Genomic DNA, 19,488 nt, shown 5'->3' with positions numbered 1-19,488 from the left:
GGGGAGCACAGGGCGGAACCACCCGCCCACAGCTCACACCAGCCAGGACCTAGAGAAATACCAACTTTAATACAACCGCCAGTTCCTTTGGTATAGCGGGGCCAGGGGGCCTGCGAGGGGCGGGGCTGCGCTTTGGCTTGGGGGGAGTTACACTGTGCATGCAGGGGAGGTCCCTCCCGCCAACACCCCAGGGCTGCCAGAGTTGCCCGTGCCCGGCCGAGACGGGCAGGGAGGAAAGGGACGTGGTGGTGGATGTCCTGGAGCACAAGCATGTCACGGATGGGGTACAGGGTGGTCGGAGCATGGGGGAGGCTCTGTAACCAGCCCCTGCTTTTGCATAAGAGTGTGGGACCTGCGGGGTCAAGGCACAGAGTTAACACGTAATGTGATCTGGGTACAGTCGAGGGCCTCGTGCTTGGAGGAGCAGAGCCCCCCATGGGCCCCTTTCTTGGCCCAGGGGCCAGAGATAAAGACAGGCTGCCTCTGGCTCAAGGGGGCTCAGCCCTGCCAGTCCTGAGCCCATGCTGGCAAGCACAAGAATGGCTGTGGCACAACAGCAGGACTGGGTTTTGGTAGGAGCAAAGGCTGGAGCTGGAGGGGCAGGGGCTTCACAAGAACAGTTCCCCACCCTGCAGGCACTCACAGCCTGAGCCTCCCATGGCCACCAGCTCCATGTGGTGGAAGGAGAGCCCTGTTCTCAGCCAAGTCCATGTTCAGGATGGTGCACCTAGGTGGAGCACCTAGAAGAGTCTGAGTGCTCCCTGGAGCATATAACATGGCCAGAGGGCTGTGCATTGGGGGTGCTGTGCACTGGGGTCCCCAGACGCTCACAGTCTCCTCTCCACTGGCTGCTGCAGGCACATCTCACTGCCGGCCGAGATGATGGGTAGGTGATTGTCCATGTGGTAGCTGATGAGGTGGCTGACGCTCTCAAAGCGATGATCTTTTGTCCGCACCTGGGGAGCCAGAAAAGGGGCACTCAGGAGGCTGTCAGTGGCCCACACAAGCCCAGAGCCACCACCCGCCATGGCATGGGCTAGGCACAGAGCTGTAGCTGCAGTCTCAAACCCATGCTCCACCAGGCCCTCTCCATCTCCAAAGCCAGCCCAGAGTTGTTCCCTGACAAGTAGTGCAGAACCCCAATGTTCTGGTGGCTCTTGTAACTCCTAGGACTGCCCCTGCTGTCCCAAGCTCCATCCCCAGGCCCCTACATGGACTCACCACTCCCTCAGGATCGACGAGCAGCAAATGCTTGGGCTGCCCACCCTGCAAGCCAGTCAGCACGTACTGGCCTGGGGTGGTGGTGCTCTCCCGCACCAGAAAGTCTCCATTCACCTTCAGCAGCTTCTCAGCCTCCTTGCGGCTCATTTTCCCATGGTACCAGTGCTCCCGTCTCAGCTGCTCCTCCATGGAGGCCACCACCTGGGCGGGGGGCAGCCCTACAGGCACAGATGGGGGTACACGCAGGGCATCTTCAAAGGGCTCTGCAAGGAGAGAAGAGCAGGGAACCACAACTAAGCCCACAGCCAACTATCTACTGCCCTGGCTGCAGCCACTGTTCCACTCACTCATGTCGAAAAGGTCCCTCTGTGTGCTGCCATTGGCTGTGGCTGGGGTGCCAGCAGCTGAAGCTTGACGTGTCTTGTCTATGTTCTGCACGTTGACGTAAGATGGGTCATCAAACAGGTCCATGCGGCCAGATGTGCCTGCCGGAGCTGGGTATTTCTCTCTCCCTGCTACCAGGAGCACTGTGGTCAGCAGGGCTTCAGCCTATCTAGGGCCCCCACCAGTGCCCACCATCAGAGCACTTCGGGTCCCTGAAAGAGGATGGAGACTGGCCGAACCCATCACATTACCTTGGGCAGGAGCATGCTGCTTCTGGGGGTCATAGTCCCCACTGGATGACTGGCCGACAGGCTGCAGGGAGAGGCAGTGATGAGCCCCCTCCCCCTTTCCTGCTCATTCCCCTTCCTGCTCCCCACACCCCAGGCTGACAGAGACACTGGGGAGACATAAGTAACCTTCAGCAGAACGCATGGCCCAGTGAGGGTCCCTACATCTCCCTTTTAAGATAGTGTCTTCCCAAGAGGACATGCCCAGAGCCTCACCAGTGTGGCACCCAAGTGATTTGGGGTCTGAGCAGCCCCATCCTGCAGCCGCATGTCCAAGACCCCCCCAATGGGAGGTTCCTTGCCAGGGAAGTCGTTGTAGTACTGGTGATCTGGGGCTGGTTCCTCCTCTTCTTCGTCCCAGGCAGAGCCATCAAACCCTGCCATCCTGGGAGAGCACAGTACAGATAAGCCCATGACAGCAGCCACAGCTGCATCCCCTCTCCAAAACCACCTTCCTTCTTGCCACACAATCCTGCTCTGACCTGTCGTGGGGCGTCACCAGCTTTGGAGGGTTCTTCAGGTACTGCTTGAAGCGCAGCTCAAAGGCCTGCCCTATGGTGCTGATCACATCCTGTGCCAAGCCTTCAGGACACTCCAGGATATGGCAGGCTGGGTAGAAAATGGTGGGATGGGATTGTGGAACTCCAGCACTAAGGTTCTTCACCCCTGAGCCTGGCCTGTACACTCCAGAGCTTTCTTATGGGTCATCCAGTTCTGCCCCCGCCCCCCCCCACCTTGAACTGATCCTAAACACCTCCAAAATGTGGCTTTGGCATTGAGAACCTTTGCAGCACCCTCACCTCTCTGATTGACGGGGTCTTTGGCAACATAGGCAACATACTCAGCTGTGTCCTGTGGGTGAGACAGCAGCAGTGAGACAGGGCTGCTGGGGAACACTGGGCCTAAGACCTAAGACCTCAGGAGAGGCCCCTACACAGGGCACGGATGGGGGCCCTGTGTACTCACCGGGTCTCCCCCTGATGCGAAGGATATAGACTGCATGTGGTGGTTGGCGATGATCTGCAAGGTGGAGAGCTTGTTGGACACAGCCAGGAATTTCTTATATCTCACCCACAGGCTCCTCCCAGGGTTGACCTGCCACGGGGGCTCAAAATCCTCCAGAGCCCTGGTTGTGAGCCACAGACCACGAGGAAAAGGACTGGGACATCACCGGGAGTGGGGTCAAAACCAGGAGATCTGGCCCCAGTCAAGGGGACTTGGGTCTCACCATCTCCAGGAGAGATCCCGCAAAGCACATGGCATATTCCTTCCCCCTCTTCAGCCCCAGGGACTGAGGGGAGGTGGGCACTCATCACACAGCTCATTCAGACATTCCCTGAGGAGGCTGGGGGCATGCCCTGCCCCAGCAAGACCTGGGGTGAGGTACACGAGGATTCCTAATTGTCCAAAGCCAACTCAACCCCTCCCCATTCTCACCTGCTTGCAGTCTGAGGCCATGAGGTTGAGGCTGCTGGTGGAGATGGTCAGGGTGATGGGCATGCCTGCAAACTTCAGGTTGCTCTTGCCCAGGATGGAGTTCAGGGAGCGGCTGCAGGGCTAGGGGCAAATGGTAGTGTAGAGAAGGGGCTCCCCAGACCAGACAGCAGACAGCCCAGAGGCAGGAGGACAGGGCACATCCCTCTGCTTTCACAGTAGAGATGGGCACCTTGTCCTCACCACTGGCCCTGGCCCAAGCCTCAGTTCGAAGATCAGACCCCTGGGCTGACCAGCACAGCACTGCCAGCTGGGCTGGGATCTGGTCCTTGGCCCTGTGCCTGAACCAGCCATGCACGCTCCCCCAGCAGCTTCCCAGCCAGGCCTCACCTTCCTTCTCCTCATGGCTCCCTTGGCACCAGGCACAGCCTCACATACCAGCCCAATGGCCTCCCTGCAGGGAGTAGAGTGAGATGTCAGTCTCCACAGTGCCTGCCTTTCCCCAAGACCCCCCAACCATGGGACTGAGGACACAGGGATCAGCACAAGAGAGACAGGGTGACAAAGTGAAAGCTCTCAGGCAGTGCCAGCTGGGGCTGTTTGGGTGGGCAAAGTGCACTGGAATTAGTACTGGATGGGCTCCAGCAGCCCCTGGACCCCACTGAAAGCCCCACATGATACCAGGGGCTTGCCTAGGACTCAGACAACTTCCTCACCCCTCTCCAAAAGAAGCAGCCCCTGGGGGGAGGCAGAGCTCACCTGGTCACCTGTGTCCTGGTGCTGAAATCCAGAGCCCGCATGGACTGGAGCACTTCCACACAGCCCATGTACTATGCAAGAGAGCAAAGTGAGATTGGCCAGCCATGAAGTTTGTCCCCCATGCAGCCCAGGAGGGGGCTGGGGCCTCAAACACCCCTCAAGCTCTGTAACAGCAGTAACTTCCCTGGGAATCTCACTGCCCATTGCCCTGTCCCCCACCCCTCCCGCAAAGACCATGGTGCATCCTACCACCAGGAGGTCTCCAAATCCCCACAGTGACCCTTCCCACTCTCCCCTACTCCCCAGCACTCACCCGGACGTGGTAGGAGACCCCAGAGCCCATGACCTTGTCATCGGGATGCAGCCAGCCACGGGTGGGCTTATTGACAAAGCTGCCATGGCGGGTCCATTCATCACCCCCCAGCTGGCCACCTTCCACCCGCGTCTTCTTCCCACAGCTCAATTTGTTCATATCCTGGGAACAGACAGTGACAGGTCTCACTGAGCTGGGGCTGGCAGCAACCCCTGGCACCAGTGCTGGCATCCCAGGGGGACCAGGTTCCCCTGAGTTGCTGCCGGCTGAAGAGCCCCGCAAGCTGAGCAAGTTGACAGGATTGGAGAGCTTCAGGTTGGCCATTTTGGGGAAGAAGGAGCAGAGGGTGGTAGGGCTCTCCTCCAACTCAGGTGAGTGCTCCCTGAGAGGTGCAGCATGGCTGAGGGAGGAGGAGGACAGGGAACCAGGCAGAGAATGCATGCTTGCAAAGGACTCCATTGGGGAGGGCGGGACTCCCAGGCCCGCCATGGCCTCCTCTGGAGGGGAGACAGACTCGTTCCGCAGGTGGCTGTATTTGCTCTTTTGCAGGAGATCCATGCTGGAGACAGGTGAGAAGGGCCACAGCCGCCCTGTCCAGAGTGGCAGTAGGGTGGATGCAGCCAGCTGGGCCTCACAGAGGCCCCACAGAGAATCCGAGTGCCTGCAGCTGCCGGGAAGCTGCCCCCGAGCAGAAGCCTTGGCTGAGCTCTGCACTAGGTCCACGCCAGCCCAGCATGGCTGGCAGGGAGAGCTGGGCCTGGGACGCTGGGCAGCAGGTCCAGGGGCTGCCTGGCACTGTGCAGGCACAGCCGATCAATCGTGATCGGTGTCAGCAAGGATGTGCAGATCCGTTCAGATTGAGAGCAATGCACCACAGCAGGTAGGAAATGGGGCTGCAGCGACACGCCAGGGAGCCGCTGGTACAGGGAGGGGAGCTCAGAATGCTCTGTTCCCCAGCCTGGAAGTCCTCAAGACCCTTGCCACTCCAACACTGGGCCAGGAACAAATCCCATTGTCTTCATCCAGGACCAGATCCAGCTCCCTCTGCCCTGCTGCTGGGTTCAGCACGGCCACTCTCCACCCCACAACTCACTCCAGCCCCCGTGCCGCTGCCCGCTAAGAGGAGATCAAAAGCATGAATATTTAAAGCCCGGAGACAAGGCAGACAAAGAATGCATCCAAGCCCATCCCAGCCCTGCTCCAAGCACTGTCCAGGAGGGAACAAGGTCCTTCTGTGGCAGCCCGTGCCACGCAACCCACGTGCCGGTGGTGAGCAGCTGCAGTTGGCTTGCCAGGCTCTGCCGGGGGAAGCAGCAATGCTGAGATGACACCGGTGCTCACAGCTTCCTGGAATACAGGGACATGCAGTCCTATGAGAGCACAGATCTTGCCTGGAGGGCTGGTGGGAGAAAGAGGAGGATGGCCAGGAGCAGGATACAGGTAGGCTGTGCCCTGGGCAAAGCAGGGCTTAGCACAAACCCCCAGCCATGGTGGGGAGCCTACGGGAGAGGCTGCAGCTAATTGCTGCTGCTTCCCGCATCCCAGCTGTTCCTCCCGGGAGAAGAGATGAAGGGGCTGTGGCTGATCGGAAGAGCTGTGCTGACTCACAGGCGGCAGGGCAGGCTCTGCCCGAGACGCGGGCTGTGCTGGGGCTGGGGCGCAGCGCAGGAGGGGCTCCCGGCGAGGGGTGGGGACGCAGCGCTTATCTGGAGCAGAAAAATCAAGGTCACAGGCGGGGCTAGCGGTAGCGGGCAGCAAGAATGTGCCGGGGGCAAAAGTTGGCACCTTCAACCTCGGGGAGCTGGGCAAAACTCCCACCTGCGGATCAGGGGGCTCAGGGACAGGTCTGCCCTGTTCCCCTATCCTTGATGCACTGGCATGCAGCAGGAACTTGGGCCAGCTCGACTGTGCTGCCCTCCACAGCCTTGGCCCCACTGAGGGACAAGAGCTTTCCTCCCTCCACCACCTATGGGCTGAGGCAAGGAGTTCAGGCAGAATCCAACCCCTGACACACCACAAGCCAGACCCTTACCAACCACCAGGTGCTCTGGCCACCAAACCAAAACTGCGTAAATCCAGACCAAGGAAAAGGCTCTCTGCTTGGAGCCTTTGCCCAGCACTGCTTGGCACTGGCAGCTGCCTGTCCCACTTCACAAAGCCTGTTACACTGCCATGGGGACAGGGAAAGGAAAGTCAGAACAGGGCTGGAAATTGCCACCTATGTGATGCAAGGGGCTGTGGCACATGACAGCGGGCCCATCACTGAAGCATCTCCTTGGCCATGCACACTAGCTCTGTGAACACCAGCCCCCCCCACCAGCCATGGTGGTCCCACAGGCACAGAGAGCCTGTGCTGGCTGTTCCACAAAGTGCTTGTCCCCTCCAGGGGCCCCCAGCTCTTCAGCACTGTGACCTTCCTGTGGCTGTAGCAACACTCCTCTAAAGAAAAGCAGGAAGCCCGGAGCCAGGAAGTTGCTGGCCTGGTGAGGGGCCAGTGCAGCCCTGCTGCCAGGGTAGATTGGCTGGGCAGCATCAAGTGGCCGCAGGGCACTGGGGCTTGCCCATGACAGACTGGCCACTGGCTGATGTGGGTGTGGGTGGGCCTGTCCTGGCATGGCAGCTCTGTGAGCCCTGATACTTCCCCAGGATAAGAGCAGGAGGGAATTGCAAGGGGGCAGAAGTGACTCCTTCGCCCCTTCCCACCACCCGAGAGCGGCCATCACCTCCAGGAAGCAAAGAGCTAATGAGCCTCCCTGCTGAAGCCCCTGCTCAGACGCATGTCTGCTTTTATAAGCTAGAGTAATTCCTGATTTTCTCAGAACCTTCGAGGCCAGTCTGCCCACATCACTCAACAGCCTGTGACAAGATGCATCGCAGCTTCCAGCCCTTGGAGACCAGAGCTGCCACCATTACAGCTCTGCAAGCCCCAGGGCATCAGACCTCCCTCTTAGTGGGCTCTGAGTGCAGAAGGCAAACCTGGAGATGTGCAAAGGCGAAGAATGCTGGCCCTGCCTGAACAGGCAGTCCCAAGCCACAGGCTGCAGTCCTCCCCCTTGCCAGGAGCTCCTGCCCCTGCAGCAGAGTATGAGCAGAGCAGCTGGAACGACTGCCCCCAAGGAGCTCTGGGGACATGTCCTGGCTCAGCTGCTCCATGTGCCTTGCCACCACAGAAAGACAATGGATCATGAGAAACAGAGGGATGTGGGCTGCTTTCAGGCACCTAAGACTGGGACTTCACATACCACCTGGGGCAAGGAAGAGAAGCAGAGTGGGGATGCTCAGGGCTCCACTATCAACATACTCTCTGGAAAAAAACTGGGAGCTGAGTCAGAGGCTTGGAACATCCCAGTGGTTTGGCAAGAAATCGCAGCAAGGTGTGGGCGGTCACACAAACCTTGCCCTGGGCAGGAAACCCCCCTCTGTCCAACTGTAGCCAATGCTAAACTGCTGAGGCAGGGGTGAAGCAAAGGAGAACACTCATATCCAGCCAATAGCTGATTTTTTTCCCCCACGCATCACAGCAGCATCAAACAACATTTATGCATTCCTGCACACAACCTCTCCTTCATTCTGAAGAGGAGGTTAGGAGATGCCAGTGGAGATCTGGGCAAGAGGCTGGAGACCTCCCAGAGGGCAGAGGAGGCAGGCAGGATCCACCACCAAAGCCACTTAGCCCTCCACCGAAGTCCTTACCACATACTCCATCGCCGGCGGAGGGCAGGGCAGGCCCCGGGCAGGGAGCAGAGACACACAGCCCCTCTTGTCTGGCACTCTGACCTGCGGTTCGGGGACAAACAGGGAATTAGCCAGCCCTGTCCCAGCCTGCTGAGGTGGGGGCCATGGTGCCAAGAGGCAGACCCTGCTCCTCCATGCTGTCCACAGGTAGATGGGGCTGTGGCTACTGTGCAACATGCTGCTGAGACAAGAAGGTGAGAGAAACCTGGAAGCCACCTTTTTCTCACTGGAGAGAGGATGGAGATGAGATGCGCTGGGAAAGGAACACGAGGCTAAGCCTAGCACTGCTTAGGCCCTGCCCAAACTGGCAAATGGTATCAGGAGCTGAGATTCACTCTGTGACCCCAGACAAATGTTGGAGCTGATCCCTACCTAGCACAAAAACCAGTATTGGAAAGCCACACGCAAGGAGGGAGAGTGAAGGCAACCCAGGGGGGCAGAGGTCCCCCCTCCTCTACCTCCTCAGCTGGCATTCTGATGCAAAATTATACACAGAGCCGCCAGGGCTGTGTCCCTTCCTCCCAGGAGACCAGTGAAGAAAGGAGTCACGGAAAGAGTCTACAAGGGGTAAGGGGTGAGCTGGCAGAGGCAGGAAGCTCTGTGAGGGGAAAACAAGGCAAGCAAAGCTCTTCTCATTCCCACTCCCACTGCCCAGCCAAGGCAGTCAAGGCCTGGCCAGTGGAGCAGTGCAGGGCAGCAGATGATTTACTGCTTGGCAGCAATTGTACCTTTATCTGCAGCCTGTGCCAGCTGTCATCATTAGCTTGGAAGGTGGCAAGATAAGGAGAGCTATGCTTTGCAATGGCAGTGGAGATCGACCCCTGCAGCACCACGCCACTGCCAAGCAGAGGTGGAGACCAGGCCATTTGGACACCGGCACTGAGGCTGGCGGCAGGGAAGGAGCATCTGGACCTGGAGCAAGAGTGCTCAGCCCATTTGTGTCCCTCCCAAGGAAGGTACGCTGCTTTGCACAGCTCCAGAGGTGGCCCAGCCAAGGCATTTCACCACCAAAGGGCAGTGGGTGGATCTTCATGCCCTACTTGGCTGAGAAGAGATGGCATCTTCAGTCCTTCTGTTACAGGCTGAGACCAAGACAACCCTGGCAAGCACCGACAAGTGCCCTTTGCCCACAAACTTCTGCAGTGCCAACGTGGCAAGCAGGGCCCAGGTCACGTTTCCCTGGAACGACCCTGTCCATGGTTGATAACCTGTGTGGGTGACCCCATTTAAGAAATTCAACGGGAGAAGCAAGAACATCTGCTGGAGAACAGATATAGATCTGCAAGGGGAAACAGCTACCCACGTACACAACAGCTGGGTAGGCTCCAGGTACTCTCTGCTGCCTTACTCTGAAGCACAAAAGGCAGGAGGGCAAACCCCAGCACCGCAAAGGGTGAGGAACGCTCCAAACCCAGCCGATGCCCCGTCCCTGCTGGAGATCATGCTAGTCTTGGGGCTCGGGGTTCTTCCCAGACCCTGGAGCACCTCTACAGCAGGTGTCCTTCCGTGTATCGCACCAGTACGGGGTGGGGCATGCAAGCCTGAGCTCGAGGCACACACAACCAGCCGCCACGTCGGGTGGGTCACCCCAAGATCTTAGCACAGCACGGCACCGGCTTCTCCAGCCGCCGTCGGGCCGCATATCGGAGGGTCCGGGCCTGCCCCACGGCTAGGCTCCCTCACGCTGGGCAAACGAGACAGCTGGGAAGGGCGGCTCGGCCCTCACAGCCCAGGGAGCGGCTGGGGCAGAACCCCCACTCGTTCCGCGGAAGGTGGCGGCGAGCGATGCGGCCTCAGTCTGGCGACACTGCGGCCGCGGGGGCGCCGCTGGGCCTGGCCTTGGATCCCGGGCCCCGCGCGGACCCCCCCTCCTCCATCCGCGCGCGCCCTCACCACCCCAGCCAGCGCGCGCTCACCGGGCACCATCGGTCACGCGCGGGTCTCACGCCGCTCTTCGCCGTCCCCGCGCTCGCGCGCCCCCTCGCCTCCCTTCCCCCCCCCCCCGCCGCCGCACTCGCCGCCACTCACTTCCGGCCCGCGCCCCTCCGGCGAGGCCCCGCTGCGCACATGTCACGTGACCCACAAACCAATCGCGGGCTGCGCCCGGCCCGCGGGAAGCGGCGCCATGGCCTCGCCGCGTCGCGCGAGCCTCAACCAATGGGCAACCGCCCCGCCCCGTCCCCGCTGCGGTGCCACCCAATGAGCGCGTGGGGCGGCGGTGTTTGAAAGCGCCGCGGGGGGCGGAGGCGCCAACGGCCGCCGAGGGAGGGCACCGCGGGCCTATCATGGCGCACAAACAGATCTACTACTCGGACAAGTACGATGATGAGGAGTTTGAGTACCGGTACGGAGCGGGAAGGGGTCCCGGTAACATCTGCTTGATAAGGATGCAGAGATCTAGGTTAAAGTTTCCCGGGACGAGGGAGGAAAATGCCTCGATAAAGTAAAACGGTCGGGTGGAGAGGCTATTAACGGCTCGCTAGTGGGAGGGGAGTGCTGGGTTAGTCATGGCTTCCTAGTGCAGCAAGAGGGGTTTTATCCTGGTAATACGGGGGATCCCGGTAAAGGTTCTGTATTGGGTTATAGTACTGGTCCCGTTAACAGCTCCCCGGTAGGGAATCTCCGTCCTGGGGAATGAGAGGTTGTCGGGTGTGCCCTGGTGTTGACTGAAATGCGGGGCCGCAGGCACGTGATGCTGCCCAAGGACATCGCCAAGCTGGTGCCCAAGACCCACCTGCTATCGGAGTCGGAGTGGCGGAACCTGGGGGTGCAGCAGAGCCAGGGCTGGGTCCACTACATGATCCACGAGCCAGGTGAGCCCCGCGGGGGAGCGGGTGGTGCCCAGGGAGCCTGGCCTGACCCCCTCTTTTGCCCCGCAGAGCCCCACATCCTGCTCTTCCGACGGCCATTGCCCAAGAAGCCAGAAAAGTGAGTGGCCCCTGGTGTGCCGAAGCTCCCGGTCCTTACACGCTGAGAAAGCACCTTCCTCCTTCTCTCCTCGGGATTTCTTGGGGGCTTCACCCCCTGACCCTCGATGCTGCCTGGGCACCGTTTTGGCGACTTGGCCCTGGTTCCGGGGGCTCTTTCCGTTGCGATGCCTCCAAAGCTTCAATAAAGTCATGTTTGGGAGCTGTCTGTCTGCAGTGCCTGGGGGAGGTGGGGCGGGGTGGAGGGCGAAGTGGTCCCGGTACCGCGGAGCCTATCCTGTTCCCAAGGAGGGCTTCCTGGGGTCGGGGGCGGCCTCCCGGTGCCCACCGGAGAGGGGGTCGCACGTGCTCCGGCCTGCCGGGCACGGTCATGGACGTGAAGCTGCTCCGACACCCTCCTTCCCTCCGCGATGGTTCTATCCCCACAGGTCCCGCCTCTCGGCCAATGGGTGCTGGCGAGGTCGCGTGACGGACGTGTGGACCGGCCTGTGAGCGTGCGGGGTGGTGTCGCGGTGTGCGGGGGTGGGCGGGCGGCTCCATGTTGGGGGTGCTGCGGGCTGCGCTGCGGGCTACGGGGCGAGCGGGCTGGCCCGCTGCCCCCTGTCGCCCCATGGCTGCTTCGGGCCCGGCGGCAGAGGCCCGGGGATCCGCCAACACCGCCGGCATCATCATCATCGGCGACGAGATTCTCAAGGTGCGGCCGGGGATGGGCCTGGGTGGCGGGGGTGGGGCGGGCTGAGGCCTGCGCCTGGGGTCGGGGCACCCCGTCATGGGCGTCTCCGTTCCCCTCAGGGCTACACGCAGGATACAAACTCCTTCTTCATGTGCCGGCGACTTCGTGCTCTTGGCGTGAGTGTCGCCCGGATCTCGGTGGTGCCCGATGATGTGGAGGCCATCGCCAGTGAGGTGGCTGCCTTTGCTGCCCGCTTCACCTTCGTGCTGACTTCCGGGGGCATCGGCCCCACGCACGATGATGTGACCTTCGAGGCTGTGGCTAAGGCCTTTGGGGAGAGCGTTATCCTCCATCCCGAGCTGGTGGCCCTGGTGCACAAGTTCTTTGGCAAGACGGAGGTGCAGTGCCCTGAGATGAAGCTGGCTCGTGTCCCCGAGTCCTCCTGCCTCAACTATGGCACAGACCAGCACACTGGCAACACCTTCAAGTACCCACTAGTCAGTGTGCGTAATGTCTACATCTTCCCTGGCATCCCGGCACTGATGGAGCGTGCCCTAGATGGCCTTGCTCACCTCTTTCAAAGCAAACAGATCCACTTCCACTCCCGCACCATCTATGTGGCGTCCGATGAGATGTTTATCACGCCTGTGCTGGACTGGGCTGATGCCACCTTCCGGGGCCGTGTCAGCTTGGGCTCCTACCCAGACTGGACCAGCAACTACTACCGTGTGAAGCTGACCCTGGATTCAGAGTCGGAGCAGGACCTGGAGGAAGCGTACTGCTTCTTGATGAGGGAGCTGCCACCAGGCATTGCTGTACCATTGGTGACAGACTGTGTCTCTCCAGCAGCTGTGGAGGTTTATGGCCTGGCTGAGTCAGGTACCAGGAAGAGGTGCTGCAGCTCTGTGCCTCCATGCTTCTCCTGTATAGCCTAGCAAGGCTGGGGCAGTGGGAACACCAGCCTGGGAGCAGAGCTTGCCTGTTGTGGTGTGCTGGGAGTCTTGAGGGGTGCTGCAGCTGCAGTGGGCTTCATCCCACACAGGTGGGAATGGAACCTGTAACCTCAGTTAGGGCTGGTGGTGGCAGGGTCTGAGAGCGCAGTGTGCAGCAGAAGCATCAGTGCCACAGTTCCCCACTGCCTTCATGATCCCTGTCACGTTGTGGCCCAGATCTCTGGGTTGAACAAGCTCTTGGCTATGGTGCCGGCCACGGCTCTGCTACGAGTCTGGATATGAGATGTATCCAGAGGGTGAAGTGCCATAGGCCCTGGCGCCATGCTGATGGAACATGAGCTGGGCAGGCACCAACTCTCCTGTCCTGGCAGGCTCAGCCCTGGGGCAGAAGGTGGCAGCAGCTCTGCGAACCATCGAGGAGGCTTTGGACCGGTACAGCCTGGTCCAGCTCTGCGTGGGCTTCAACGGGGGCAAGGACTGCACAGCCCTGCTGCACCTTGTCCATGCTGCTGTGCAGAGGTACTCACACATGGGGCTCCAGGCTGGGGCAAGGCTGAGGGGTCCTGCAGACTCTGGCCAGGGCTCTGGGGCTCTTGCTTGCTCTGCCCTGGGGGAATAAGTGGATTCCTGGGATCTAGCTGGTGGGTACTGGATGCTGCAGTTGCCATTGGTCAGAGTCCAGCTGCACCGGGTCTCTCTGCAGGCAGTTCCCAGCAAGGCAGGAGAGGCTGCAGGTGCTCTACATTCGCACTGTGTCCCCATTTCCTGAAATGGAGCAGTTCATTCAGGCAACAGTCCAGAGGTAGGAGGCAGAGTGGAGTGGGCTGCTGTGCAGAGGGTGTGCAGCGTTGCTTGCAGCCCACAGACAACTGCCCATCCTGCCTGCACAGGTATGGGGTTCAGCTCTGCACTGTGGAGGGCTCCATCCGGGAGGCGCTGGCCCACTTGAAGGAGCAGCAGCCACAGCTGGAGGCTGTCCTGATGGGAACACGGCGGACGGACCCTTACTCACGCACCCTGACCCCCATGTGTGTGACAGACCCTGACTGGCCCCCTTACATGCGGGTGAACCCCTTGCTGGTATGGGCCAGGCCTCCACCTGCTTTGGGGCTGGGACTGTTGCCACAGGGCCTGGTAGGGGGATCTGATGGGGCTGGGGACCAGCAGTAATCCACTCCCATCCTAGACAGCTTCTCTCACTCGCTTTCACAGAGTATGTGCTGCCCTGCTGTGCAGCCATGGGTGCCCCTTGCTGCAGCTGGGAGCTGTTGGGCAGGGTTCATTCTTGCCTGCTGGGTGGTTTCCCTGTGTTTGGGGAAGTGCTGGGGGGGACAGTGGTGCTCTGATGACCATCTGGTTCTCCCAGGAAAGTCTGGCTTGCTTCCCTGGAAGGCAGGGGAGCAGCCTTTTGCCTCTGCCTCAATCCGTGCCCAATTCTGCCTGCAGGACTGGACCTACCGGGACATCTGGGAGTTCCTGCGCAAGCTCTTTGTCCCCTACTGTATCCTCTATGACAAGGGGTGAGTGCCCTGTGCTGCCCTTCTCACATGCACAGCCAGTGCCGCTGGGTGCAGTTTTGCAGCTGCTTCTTCCCTCTGCAGCTACACGTCCCTGGGGAGCATGGCCAACACACGGAAGAACCCAGCACTACGCTATACTGATGCTCAGGGCCGGGAGAGCTACCGGCCTGCCTATGAGCTGGAAAATGAGGAAGAAGAGCGCACCTCCCGCCAGTGAAAGCTGCACTCTGGGAGGCTCCACTGGAATGCTTCTGGGAGTGACATTGAATAAAGTTGCTGCCTGTCAGCACTAAATAAAACCGCTGCAGTCTAGACTGCACTGGCATGTGGCCTTGTTGAGCCCTGAGGGCTCCATGGGGCAGGAGTGGGAGGAACAAAAGGGTCCCCAGGTTGTGCCCCCTCCCTGCATGTACCATTGTGGAAGCTTTAGAAATGCGGCGAATGTGGCAGGTTCCAGTGCTTGCCAGGGCCCCTAGCCAGGGCCCTGCATGTCGGCACTGCAGCCTCTCCCACCATGTCAGAGCCTGCTGATTCCTCATAGGCCATGCACCTCTTCTGGACCATGGCAGCCTGTCTGCAAGGTGCTCCTCAGCAAGTGGCATTGGTACAGGCACTGGCACTGTCATCACCCACTGCCACCTCCCTGGGGCTGTGCCTGGGCTCGTGGTTGCTGCGGCTTCTGCAGGAATGCATCTACCTCCTTCTCTGCAGCTGGTGCATCCGTGAGCTGCTGGACTAGGGAAGGGCCTCTGCGGTGTCACAGGACCACACCAGCCCCTGCCTGTCCTGGTGCTGTGGGTGAGTGACCTGCCTGCAGCTTGACTTGACATGGTGCTTGGAACATCACAGGGGCCTGGCTGTGGTGTTTGGGGGTGATGGAGCCCAACCATGGTGCTCCTGGAGTGAAAAGGGCCTGGCCATGGTGTTTGAGGGGAGACAGAGAGCCTGGCTGTGTCTGGGGGGTTGAGAGGGTGTGACCTTGGTACTGCTCAGTGGGTCCTTACCCCCTGTGCCTCTCTCCTGTCCCCAGGACTGTGCTTGTTACCCTATGCTGATGGAGTTGATGGACCTCTGGCACTGAGACTCTGCTCCAGCTTGTGTTCTGCCTGATCAGAGACCCTAGTAAACCTGAGCAGTGCCTGACTGGCTGCATCTGTTTCGCCAAAGCTCTGGGAGTGTGTTTGTGTGTGTCCCCAAACCTTCCAGTCCTAGCCCTAGGTAGCACTAAGGCACTCCAGCACACCCCTTGCCCCTGTCCAAGACTGAGGGTCCCCATGTCTCCCAGGGCTAAGGGGAAAGTGTGGGGAGCTGGTGTTCTGCCTGCATCTCCTGCCTGCCCTGCCCCCCCACTTCTGGACATTTCCTGTTTCAGTCTGTGGGAAGCGGCTAGAGCAAAATACCTCCAATGGGCCCAGCCTGGCTAGGAACTGTGGCAAAGACCATGGCTGTTGGCACCAGAGTGTGGTTTTGGGGATGGCTGTGGGTCTGTGAGCCCACCCTGCCCCAGTGCTGCCTGTGCTGGTGCCTGACCTCAGCACAGGGGAAGCTCTGCACGTCCTCGGCAGCAGCACTGGCGCCAGTGTGGCCTCCCTTATCTCGGCGGGAAGTCAGGAGCAGGAAGCCTGGCCTGGCGTGGGATAAGGGTCCCATTTACATTAGCTCCTTTGTTGTGGAGCAGGCTCCCACCCTCACCCACTGTCTGCAGGGAGACGCCTGGCCGGGTCAAGAACTGAGGGGCAGCGGGAACCTCTGCCCAAGATGCCATGAGAGGTTTAGGTGGTCCTTGCAATAGTCCCCTTGTGGACACGAGTAGGGATGGGGTCTGCCACAATGGTGCCCTGCCACTGTGCCTCATGTCTTCCCCCTGCCCAGATCGGCTACTCAGCTGGACCCTGCCATGTGGTTGTGCACTGGTGTCTGTGGTGCTGTTTGGGCTCCTGGCTGTGCTTGGCTGCCTTGGTAGAGTGGTGCTGGGCATCCCTGACCACTGAAGCCCATGCATTGGTGCCTGCCACATCCTGCTGTGGTAGCCCTGATGTGGTGGCCCTGGTGGTGGCTCAGCCCCAGGGCTGGCTGGGATGAGGGAAATCAATTAATTCCTCAAATGGGAAGGTCTGGGGGAGGGGAGAGTGTCCCAGCACAGGAAAAAGTCCAGGCAGTGACGCGTGGCAGGCAGAGCAGCGCCGGCCGCCCTGAGAGCACAGCCCCATGCAGTGCCCTGGAGCCTCTCACCCACCTCCACCACCCACAGTGAGTGAGACCCCCTTCTGCAGGGAGCCCTTGCCCAGCCCCCTGATAGGGGGATGAGAGGGGAGTGGGCAGGTGCTGTGGGCAGGAGCATATGGACCCCTGCCCTCACTGTCTCAGCACAGGCAGGTTCCCCAGCAGTGGGGGTTGTTTTTGGGATCATGTTTGATGTGATCTTGGGGATGCCAGTAACCCTTGAAGCGGCACCATGCCCTCATAATGGGGATGGCAGCAGCAAACCCAGGCAAAGCAGCCTTGCCAGGGATCTGGGAGGACACAGGAGGATGCAGCAGGGTCCCCATTGGGAGCCCCTGTAGCCACAGCCCTCTCAGGGCATGGGGGATGATGCCTGTTTCCATCCTGCAGGTGGTCCCCACGACCACCCCATGTTCCGTTCACGCCGTGCTGGACTGGTGCGGAGGCTGTGGCGGCAGCGCTGTGCAGCAGCCAGCCCTGAGGATGCCCCCAGTACCCTCAAACCAGCAGTGCATGCCCTCTTCAAGAAGCTGAAGGATGAGGAGCTGGAGCTGTTGGTGCAGGTGGTGGAAAGCCAGGGTGCCTGGGATTCTGGCTGCATTTTAGCACCATGGGGAGACGCACGAGGGGTCAAGCAGGGAGTCCCCCCTCAAGTCCTGCTCTGTCGCCTCTTCCGCTGGCCTGACCTCCACCAATCTCATGAGCTCAAGCACCTCTGCTACTGTGCTGGGGGCCAGGGGGTCTGTGGGGACTTGGCTGTGCTGTGCTGCAACCCCCATCATTTCAGTCGCCTGGCTGAATCTGGTGAGTGCTGGTGGCAACACTGGAGGCTGCCTTGCCCACCCAGGCTCTGACCCCTGCTCTCTGGGGCTGGCTCAAGGCTCCAGTTGGCTCCAGGGGGGCAGGATGTACTCCCAGGCTCTCATTTCCTTCTCTCTCCCCTGCAGAAATCCCGCCACCCCCCTACTTGAAGGCATCCTGTGGTCCCTCCTGGCCAGATGAGCCCCAACACCCCAGTACTCAGCTCCTGGAGTTCAGCTACGATGCTGGGGACTGGTGCGGTAAGACGGGCCCACCGCACTCCACAGCCCTCTGACACACCCAGCAGGCAGGAGGGCACTTGGTAGGGCTGAACCCCTGAGTCAGAGGCAAAGATTGGAGGGGCGAGAACATGAAAATCAGGGAATGGAGCCAGCAGTTACTCCCAGCAGGAGGAAAAGACTTTGACACAGGATGAGGAGTTCCTGCGGGGGGAGCAGCCTGGGCCCAGACAACCACCCCCACCCCACCCCCGCCCGACACTGAAGCTACTGTTATTTTTGGCAGCAGCAGGCTCCCTGCTGGAGGAAGCACTGCCTATGGGGGCACACACAATGTGCCTTGACGCACGCAGCTCCCACTCCTGCCTGTCTGCTGGCCACCAAGGCCACCAGCTGCCACTGCCTCACCTTCCCCTGCACTCATGGACCAACCCCTCTGTCCTAGGGTGACTTTATGATACTGGTATCATATTATTATCAAAATTAATATATATATATTTTAACTCTACAACACCCTCTCACAGCCTTCCCCCACCCCTTCCTTCACCATGGTACTTGGGGACTGGGAACAGCTCCAGAGACTCACACCTAGTGCAGGACCCTGTGTTGAGGCATCCCTGGTGTGCCATGCCTCTGTGCCCACTTCCCTTGGCCCATCCAGCTGCTTGGTTCAGTCATGTCCTGGTGGTGACAGCTCTGCTCTCCCCTGCCAGACACCAGCCTCTCATGGAGCACCGTCAAGGATGGCTGTTGGTGCAAGCTGGCTTACTGGGAGTACCGGACACGCGTGGGTCGCCTCTACGCCGTGCATGAGGCATCAGTGAATGTCTTCTTCGAGCTGCCATGGGGCAGCGGGTTCTGCCTGGCCCAGTTGCCAGCTGCCTACCGCAGCTGTGCTGTCCGGCGGGCACGTGGCAAGATTGGCCGGGGGCTGCTGCTGAGTCGGGAGCCAGGTGGCATCTGGGCATACAACCGCAGCGAGCACCCCATCTTCGTCAGTTCACCCACCCTGAGCCCCCCTGGTCCCTGTGGGCTCACTGTCCTTAAGGTGCTGCCTGGCTACTCAGCAAAGGTGTTTGATTGGGCAGGGGACAGAGCAGGCTGGCAGCTACCTGGGGAGGGACCCTGTGACCCCCACAGTATCCGCATCAGCTTTACCAAGGGCTGGGGACCCTGCTACTCCCGGCAGTTCATCACCTCCTGCCCATGCTGGCTTGAGGTTCTGCTGAACCAGCCACACTGAGGCTGGAGCTGGTGGGGGGTGACAGGGAGCTCCCCCAAAGCAGGTTCACAAGCTGGGGACCCTTCCACTTTTCCCCAGCCTGTGTCTTCCAGGGCTGTGTTGCAGCAGGATCGTCCTTGCTATGGGGACTCCCTGCCTGAGTGTTGACTGGATGCAGTGCCCCCCTTGGGCACTCATCACTCATCACTTTCAGCCACGGGGCTCTCAGTGACACAGGGCCCTGTTTAGTATATGTTATAATTTTAATGTTCAAGTTTATAATAATTTATCTATTTTTGTAAAAAAACCAAAGCATGAGGCAGGAGTCCCCATTGTCAGGGCCAGGCTGGGGCGTGGCAGCCATTGCTGGTGGGGACAGGGAAAGCAGAAGAGAAGGGAGGAGGGAGGGAGTGGGGAGGAGAGGGGAGCTGTGGGCCTAAATGTCACTGCAGACAAGGGGAATGGGAGGGAACTGGCACGACTGGGGGGCGTGGGACAGGTGAGCACAGCTGGAGTGTCGGGCAGGTTAGAACATCTGGATGGGTGTTGGGCAGGTGGAATGGGGGTCGAGGTAGGTGAGCACCCCTGGGGTGGGGGCCGGTTCGGCGTTACCCAAGCTGGGTACCAGGCCCGAGGGGTCCGGGTCCTTCAACCGTTTTCGCAGCATGGGGGAGCCCCGAGTAAGTGCGGCGGAGGGGACCCCGGATTGCCCGAGTCGTGTCTGCTGTTTTTAACCCAAATAAACGGTGCCACCGGCACCTAGAGATCCCCGTGTCCCTACACGTATGGGTGCCGCC

General features: G+C 60.3%; 4 protein-coding genes across 12 annotated transcripts; 3 read left to right on the top strand and 1 right to left on the bottom strand.

The window, feature by feature from the left end:
- Positions 1-50: 50 nt before the first annotated feature.
- Positions 51-10,224, bottom strand: SHC1 (SHC adaptor protein 1). Of its 6 annotated transcripts, none has more exons than XM_014260905.2 (14): positions 10,050-10,109; positions 8,092-8,175; positions 4,399-4,560; positions 4,086-4,156; positions 3,717-3,780; positions 3,330-3,449; positions 2,859-2,912; positions 2,693-2,744; positions 2,375-2,501; positions 2,109-2,277; positions 1,857-1,917; positions 1,569-1,736; positions 1,222-1,484; positions 51-956 (listed from the first exon to the last, which is right to left on the bottom strand). In XM_014260905.2, the coding sequence occupies exons 2-14, from the start codon at positions 8,101-8,103 to the stop codon at positions 828-830; spliced, it is 1,452 nt and encodes a 483-aa protein (XP_014116380.1). In that variant the 5' UTR covers positions 8,104-8,175; positions 10,050-10,109; the 3' UTR covers positions 51-827. The 6 variants fall into 6 exon arrangements, with proteins under 6 accessions (XP_014116380.1, XP_087924813.1, XP_087924815.1 ...); XM_088068687.1 differs by lacking the exons at positions 8,092-8,175; positions 10,050-10,109 and adding exons at positions 5,659-5,745; positions 6,007-6,104; XM_088068689.1 differs by lacking the exons at positions 8,092-8,175; positions 10,050-10,109 and adding an exon at positions 10,162-10,224.
- A 97-nt stretch (positions 10,225-10,321) lies between these two features.
- On the top strand, positions 10,322-11,262 carry CKS1B (CDC28 protein kinase regulatory subunit 1B). 2 transcript variants are annotated; one of them, XM_005532329.3, is made up of 3 exons: positions 10,322-10,477; positions 10,819-10,946; positions 11,013-11,262. In XM_005532329.3, exons 1-3 carry the CDS (start codon positions 10,419-10,421, stop codon positions 11,063-11,065), a joined length of 240 nt encoding a protein of 79 aa, XP_005532386.1. In that variant the 5' UTR covers positions 10,322-10,418; the 3' UTR covers positions 11,066-11,262. The 2 variants fall into 2 exon arrangements, with proteins under 2 accessions (XP_005532386.1, XP_005532385.1); XM_005532328.3 differs by having other exon boundaries at positions 10,819-11,262.
- Positions 11,263-11,598: 336 nt separating this feature from the next.
- Positions 11,599-14,518, top strand: FLAD1 (flavin adenine dinucleotide synthetase 1). Of its 3 annotated transcripts, none has more exons than XM_005532382.3 (7): positions 11,599-11,754; positions 11,853-12,612; positions 13,058-13,205; positions 13,390-13,488; positions 13,577-13,766; positions 14,133-14,206; positions 14,288-14,518. In XM_005532382.3, the coding sequence occupies exons 1-7, from the start codon at positions 11,599-11,601 to the stop codon at positions 14,421-14,423; spliced, it is 1,563 nt and encodes a 520-aa protein (XP_005532439.2). In that variant the 3' UTR covers positions 14,424-14,518. The 3 variants fall into 3 exon arrangements, with proteins under 3 accessions (XP_005532439.2, XP_014116338.1, XP_014116339.1); XM_014260863.2 differs by having other exon boundaries at positions 11,610-11,754; positions 13,577-13,714; XM_014260864.2 differs by lacking the exons at positions 13,390-13,488; positions 13,577-13,766 and having other exon boundaries at positions 11,610-11,754.
- A 967-nt stretch (positions 14,519-15,485) lies between these two features.
- LOC102101806 (SMAD family member 6-like) lies at positions 15,486-19,459 on the top strand. The gene is made up of 4 exons (XM_005532383.3): positions 15,486-16,456; positions 16,820-17,233; positions 17,377-17,490; positions 18,183-19,459. Exons 2-4 carry the CDS (start codon positions 16,840-16,842, stop codon positions 18,710-18,712), a joined length of 1,038 nt encoding a protein of 345 aa, XP_005532440.2. The 5' UTR covers positions 15,486-16,456; positions 16,820-16,839; the 3' UTR covers positions 18,713-19,459.
- The last annotated feature ends 29 nt before the right edge of the window (positions 19,460-19,488 follow it).

This window comes from Pseudopodoces humilis, chromosome 31 (genome assembly GCF_049639895.1).
Source record: "Pseudopodoces humilis isolate 2021_Gansu_Grassland_sample_001 chromosome 31, ASM4963989v1, whole genome shotgun sequence".
NCBI classification, from domain to species: Eukaryota; Metazoa; Chordata; class Aves; order Passeriformes; family Paridae; genus Pseudopodoces; species Pseudopodoces humilis.
Note: the sequence above shows the minus strand (reverse complement) of the source record. Positions and strands in the feature narration are given on the sequence as shown.

Bases quoted from the DNA above. Each gene is read 5' to 3' on its own strand.
- SHC1 (XM_014260904.2), bottom strand. From the start codon at position 4,956: ATGGATCTCCTGCAAAAGAGCAAATACAGCCACCTGCGGAACGAGTCT. The intron at 2,745-2,858 runs GTGAGTACACAG...TCTCACCCACAG, and splicing joins TCGCATCAGGGGGAGACCCG to GACACAGCTGAGTATGTTGC. The intron at 1,737-1,856 runs GTAATGTGATGG...TGCTCCTGGTAG, and splicing joins GCAGCATGCTCCTGCCCAAG to CAGGGAGAGAGAAATACCCA.
- LOC102101806 (XM_005532383.3), top strand. From the start codon at position 16,840: ATGTTCCGTTCACGCCGTGCTGGACTGGTGCGGAGGCTGTGGCGGCAG. The intron at 17,234-17,376 runs GTGAGTGCTGGT...TCTCCCCTGCAG, and splicing joins CAGTCGCCTGGCTGAATCTG to AAATCCCGCCACCCCCCTAC. The intron at 17,491-18,182 runs GTAAGACGGGCC...CTCCCCTGCCAG, and splicing joins CGATGCTGGGGACTGGTGCG to ACACCAGCCTCTCATGGAGC.
- CKS1B (XM_005532328.3), top strand. From the start codon at position 10,419: ATGGCGCACAAACAGATCTACTACTCGGACAAGTACGATGATGAGGAG. The intron at 10,478-10,818 runs GTACGGAGCGGG...GCGGGGCCGCAG, and splicing joins GATGAGGAGTTTGAGTACCG to GCACGTGATGCTGCCCAAGG.
- FLAD1 (XM_005532382.3), top strand. From the start codon at position 11,599: ATGTTGGGGGTGCTGCGGGCTGCGCTGCGGGCTACGGGGCGAGCGGGC. The intron at 13,489-13,576 runs GTAGGAGGCAGA...CTGCCTGCACAG, and splicing joins ATTCAGGCAACAGTCCAGAG to GTATGGGGTTCAGCTCTGCA. The intron at 14,207-14,287 runs GTGAGTGCCCTG...TTCCCTCTGCAG, and splicing joins TGTATCCTCTATGACAAGGG to CTACACGTCCCTGGGGAGCA.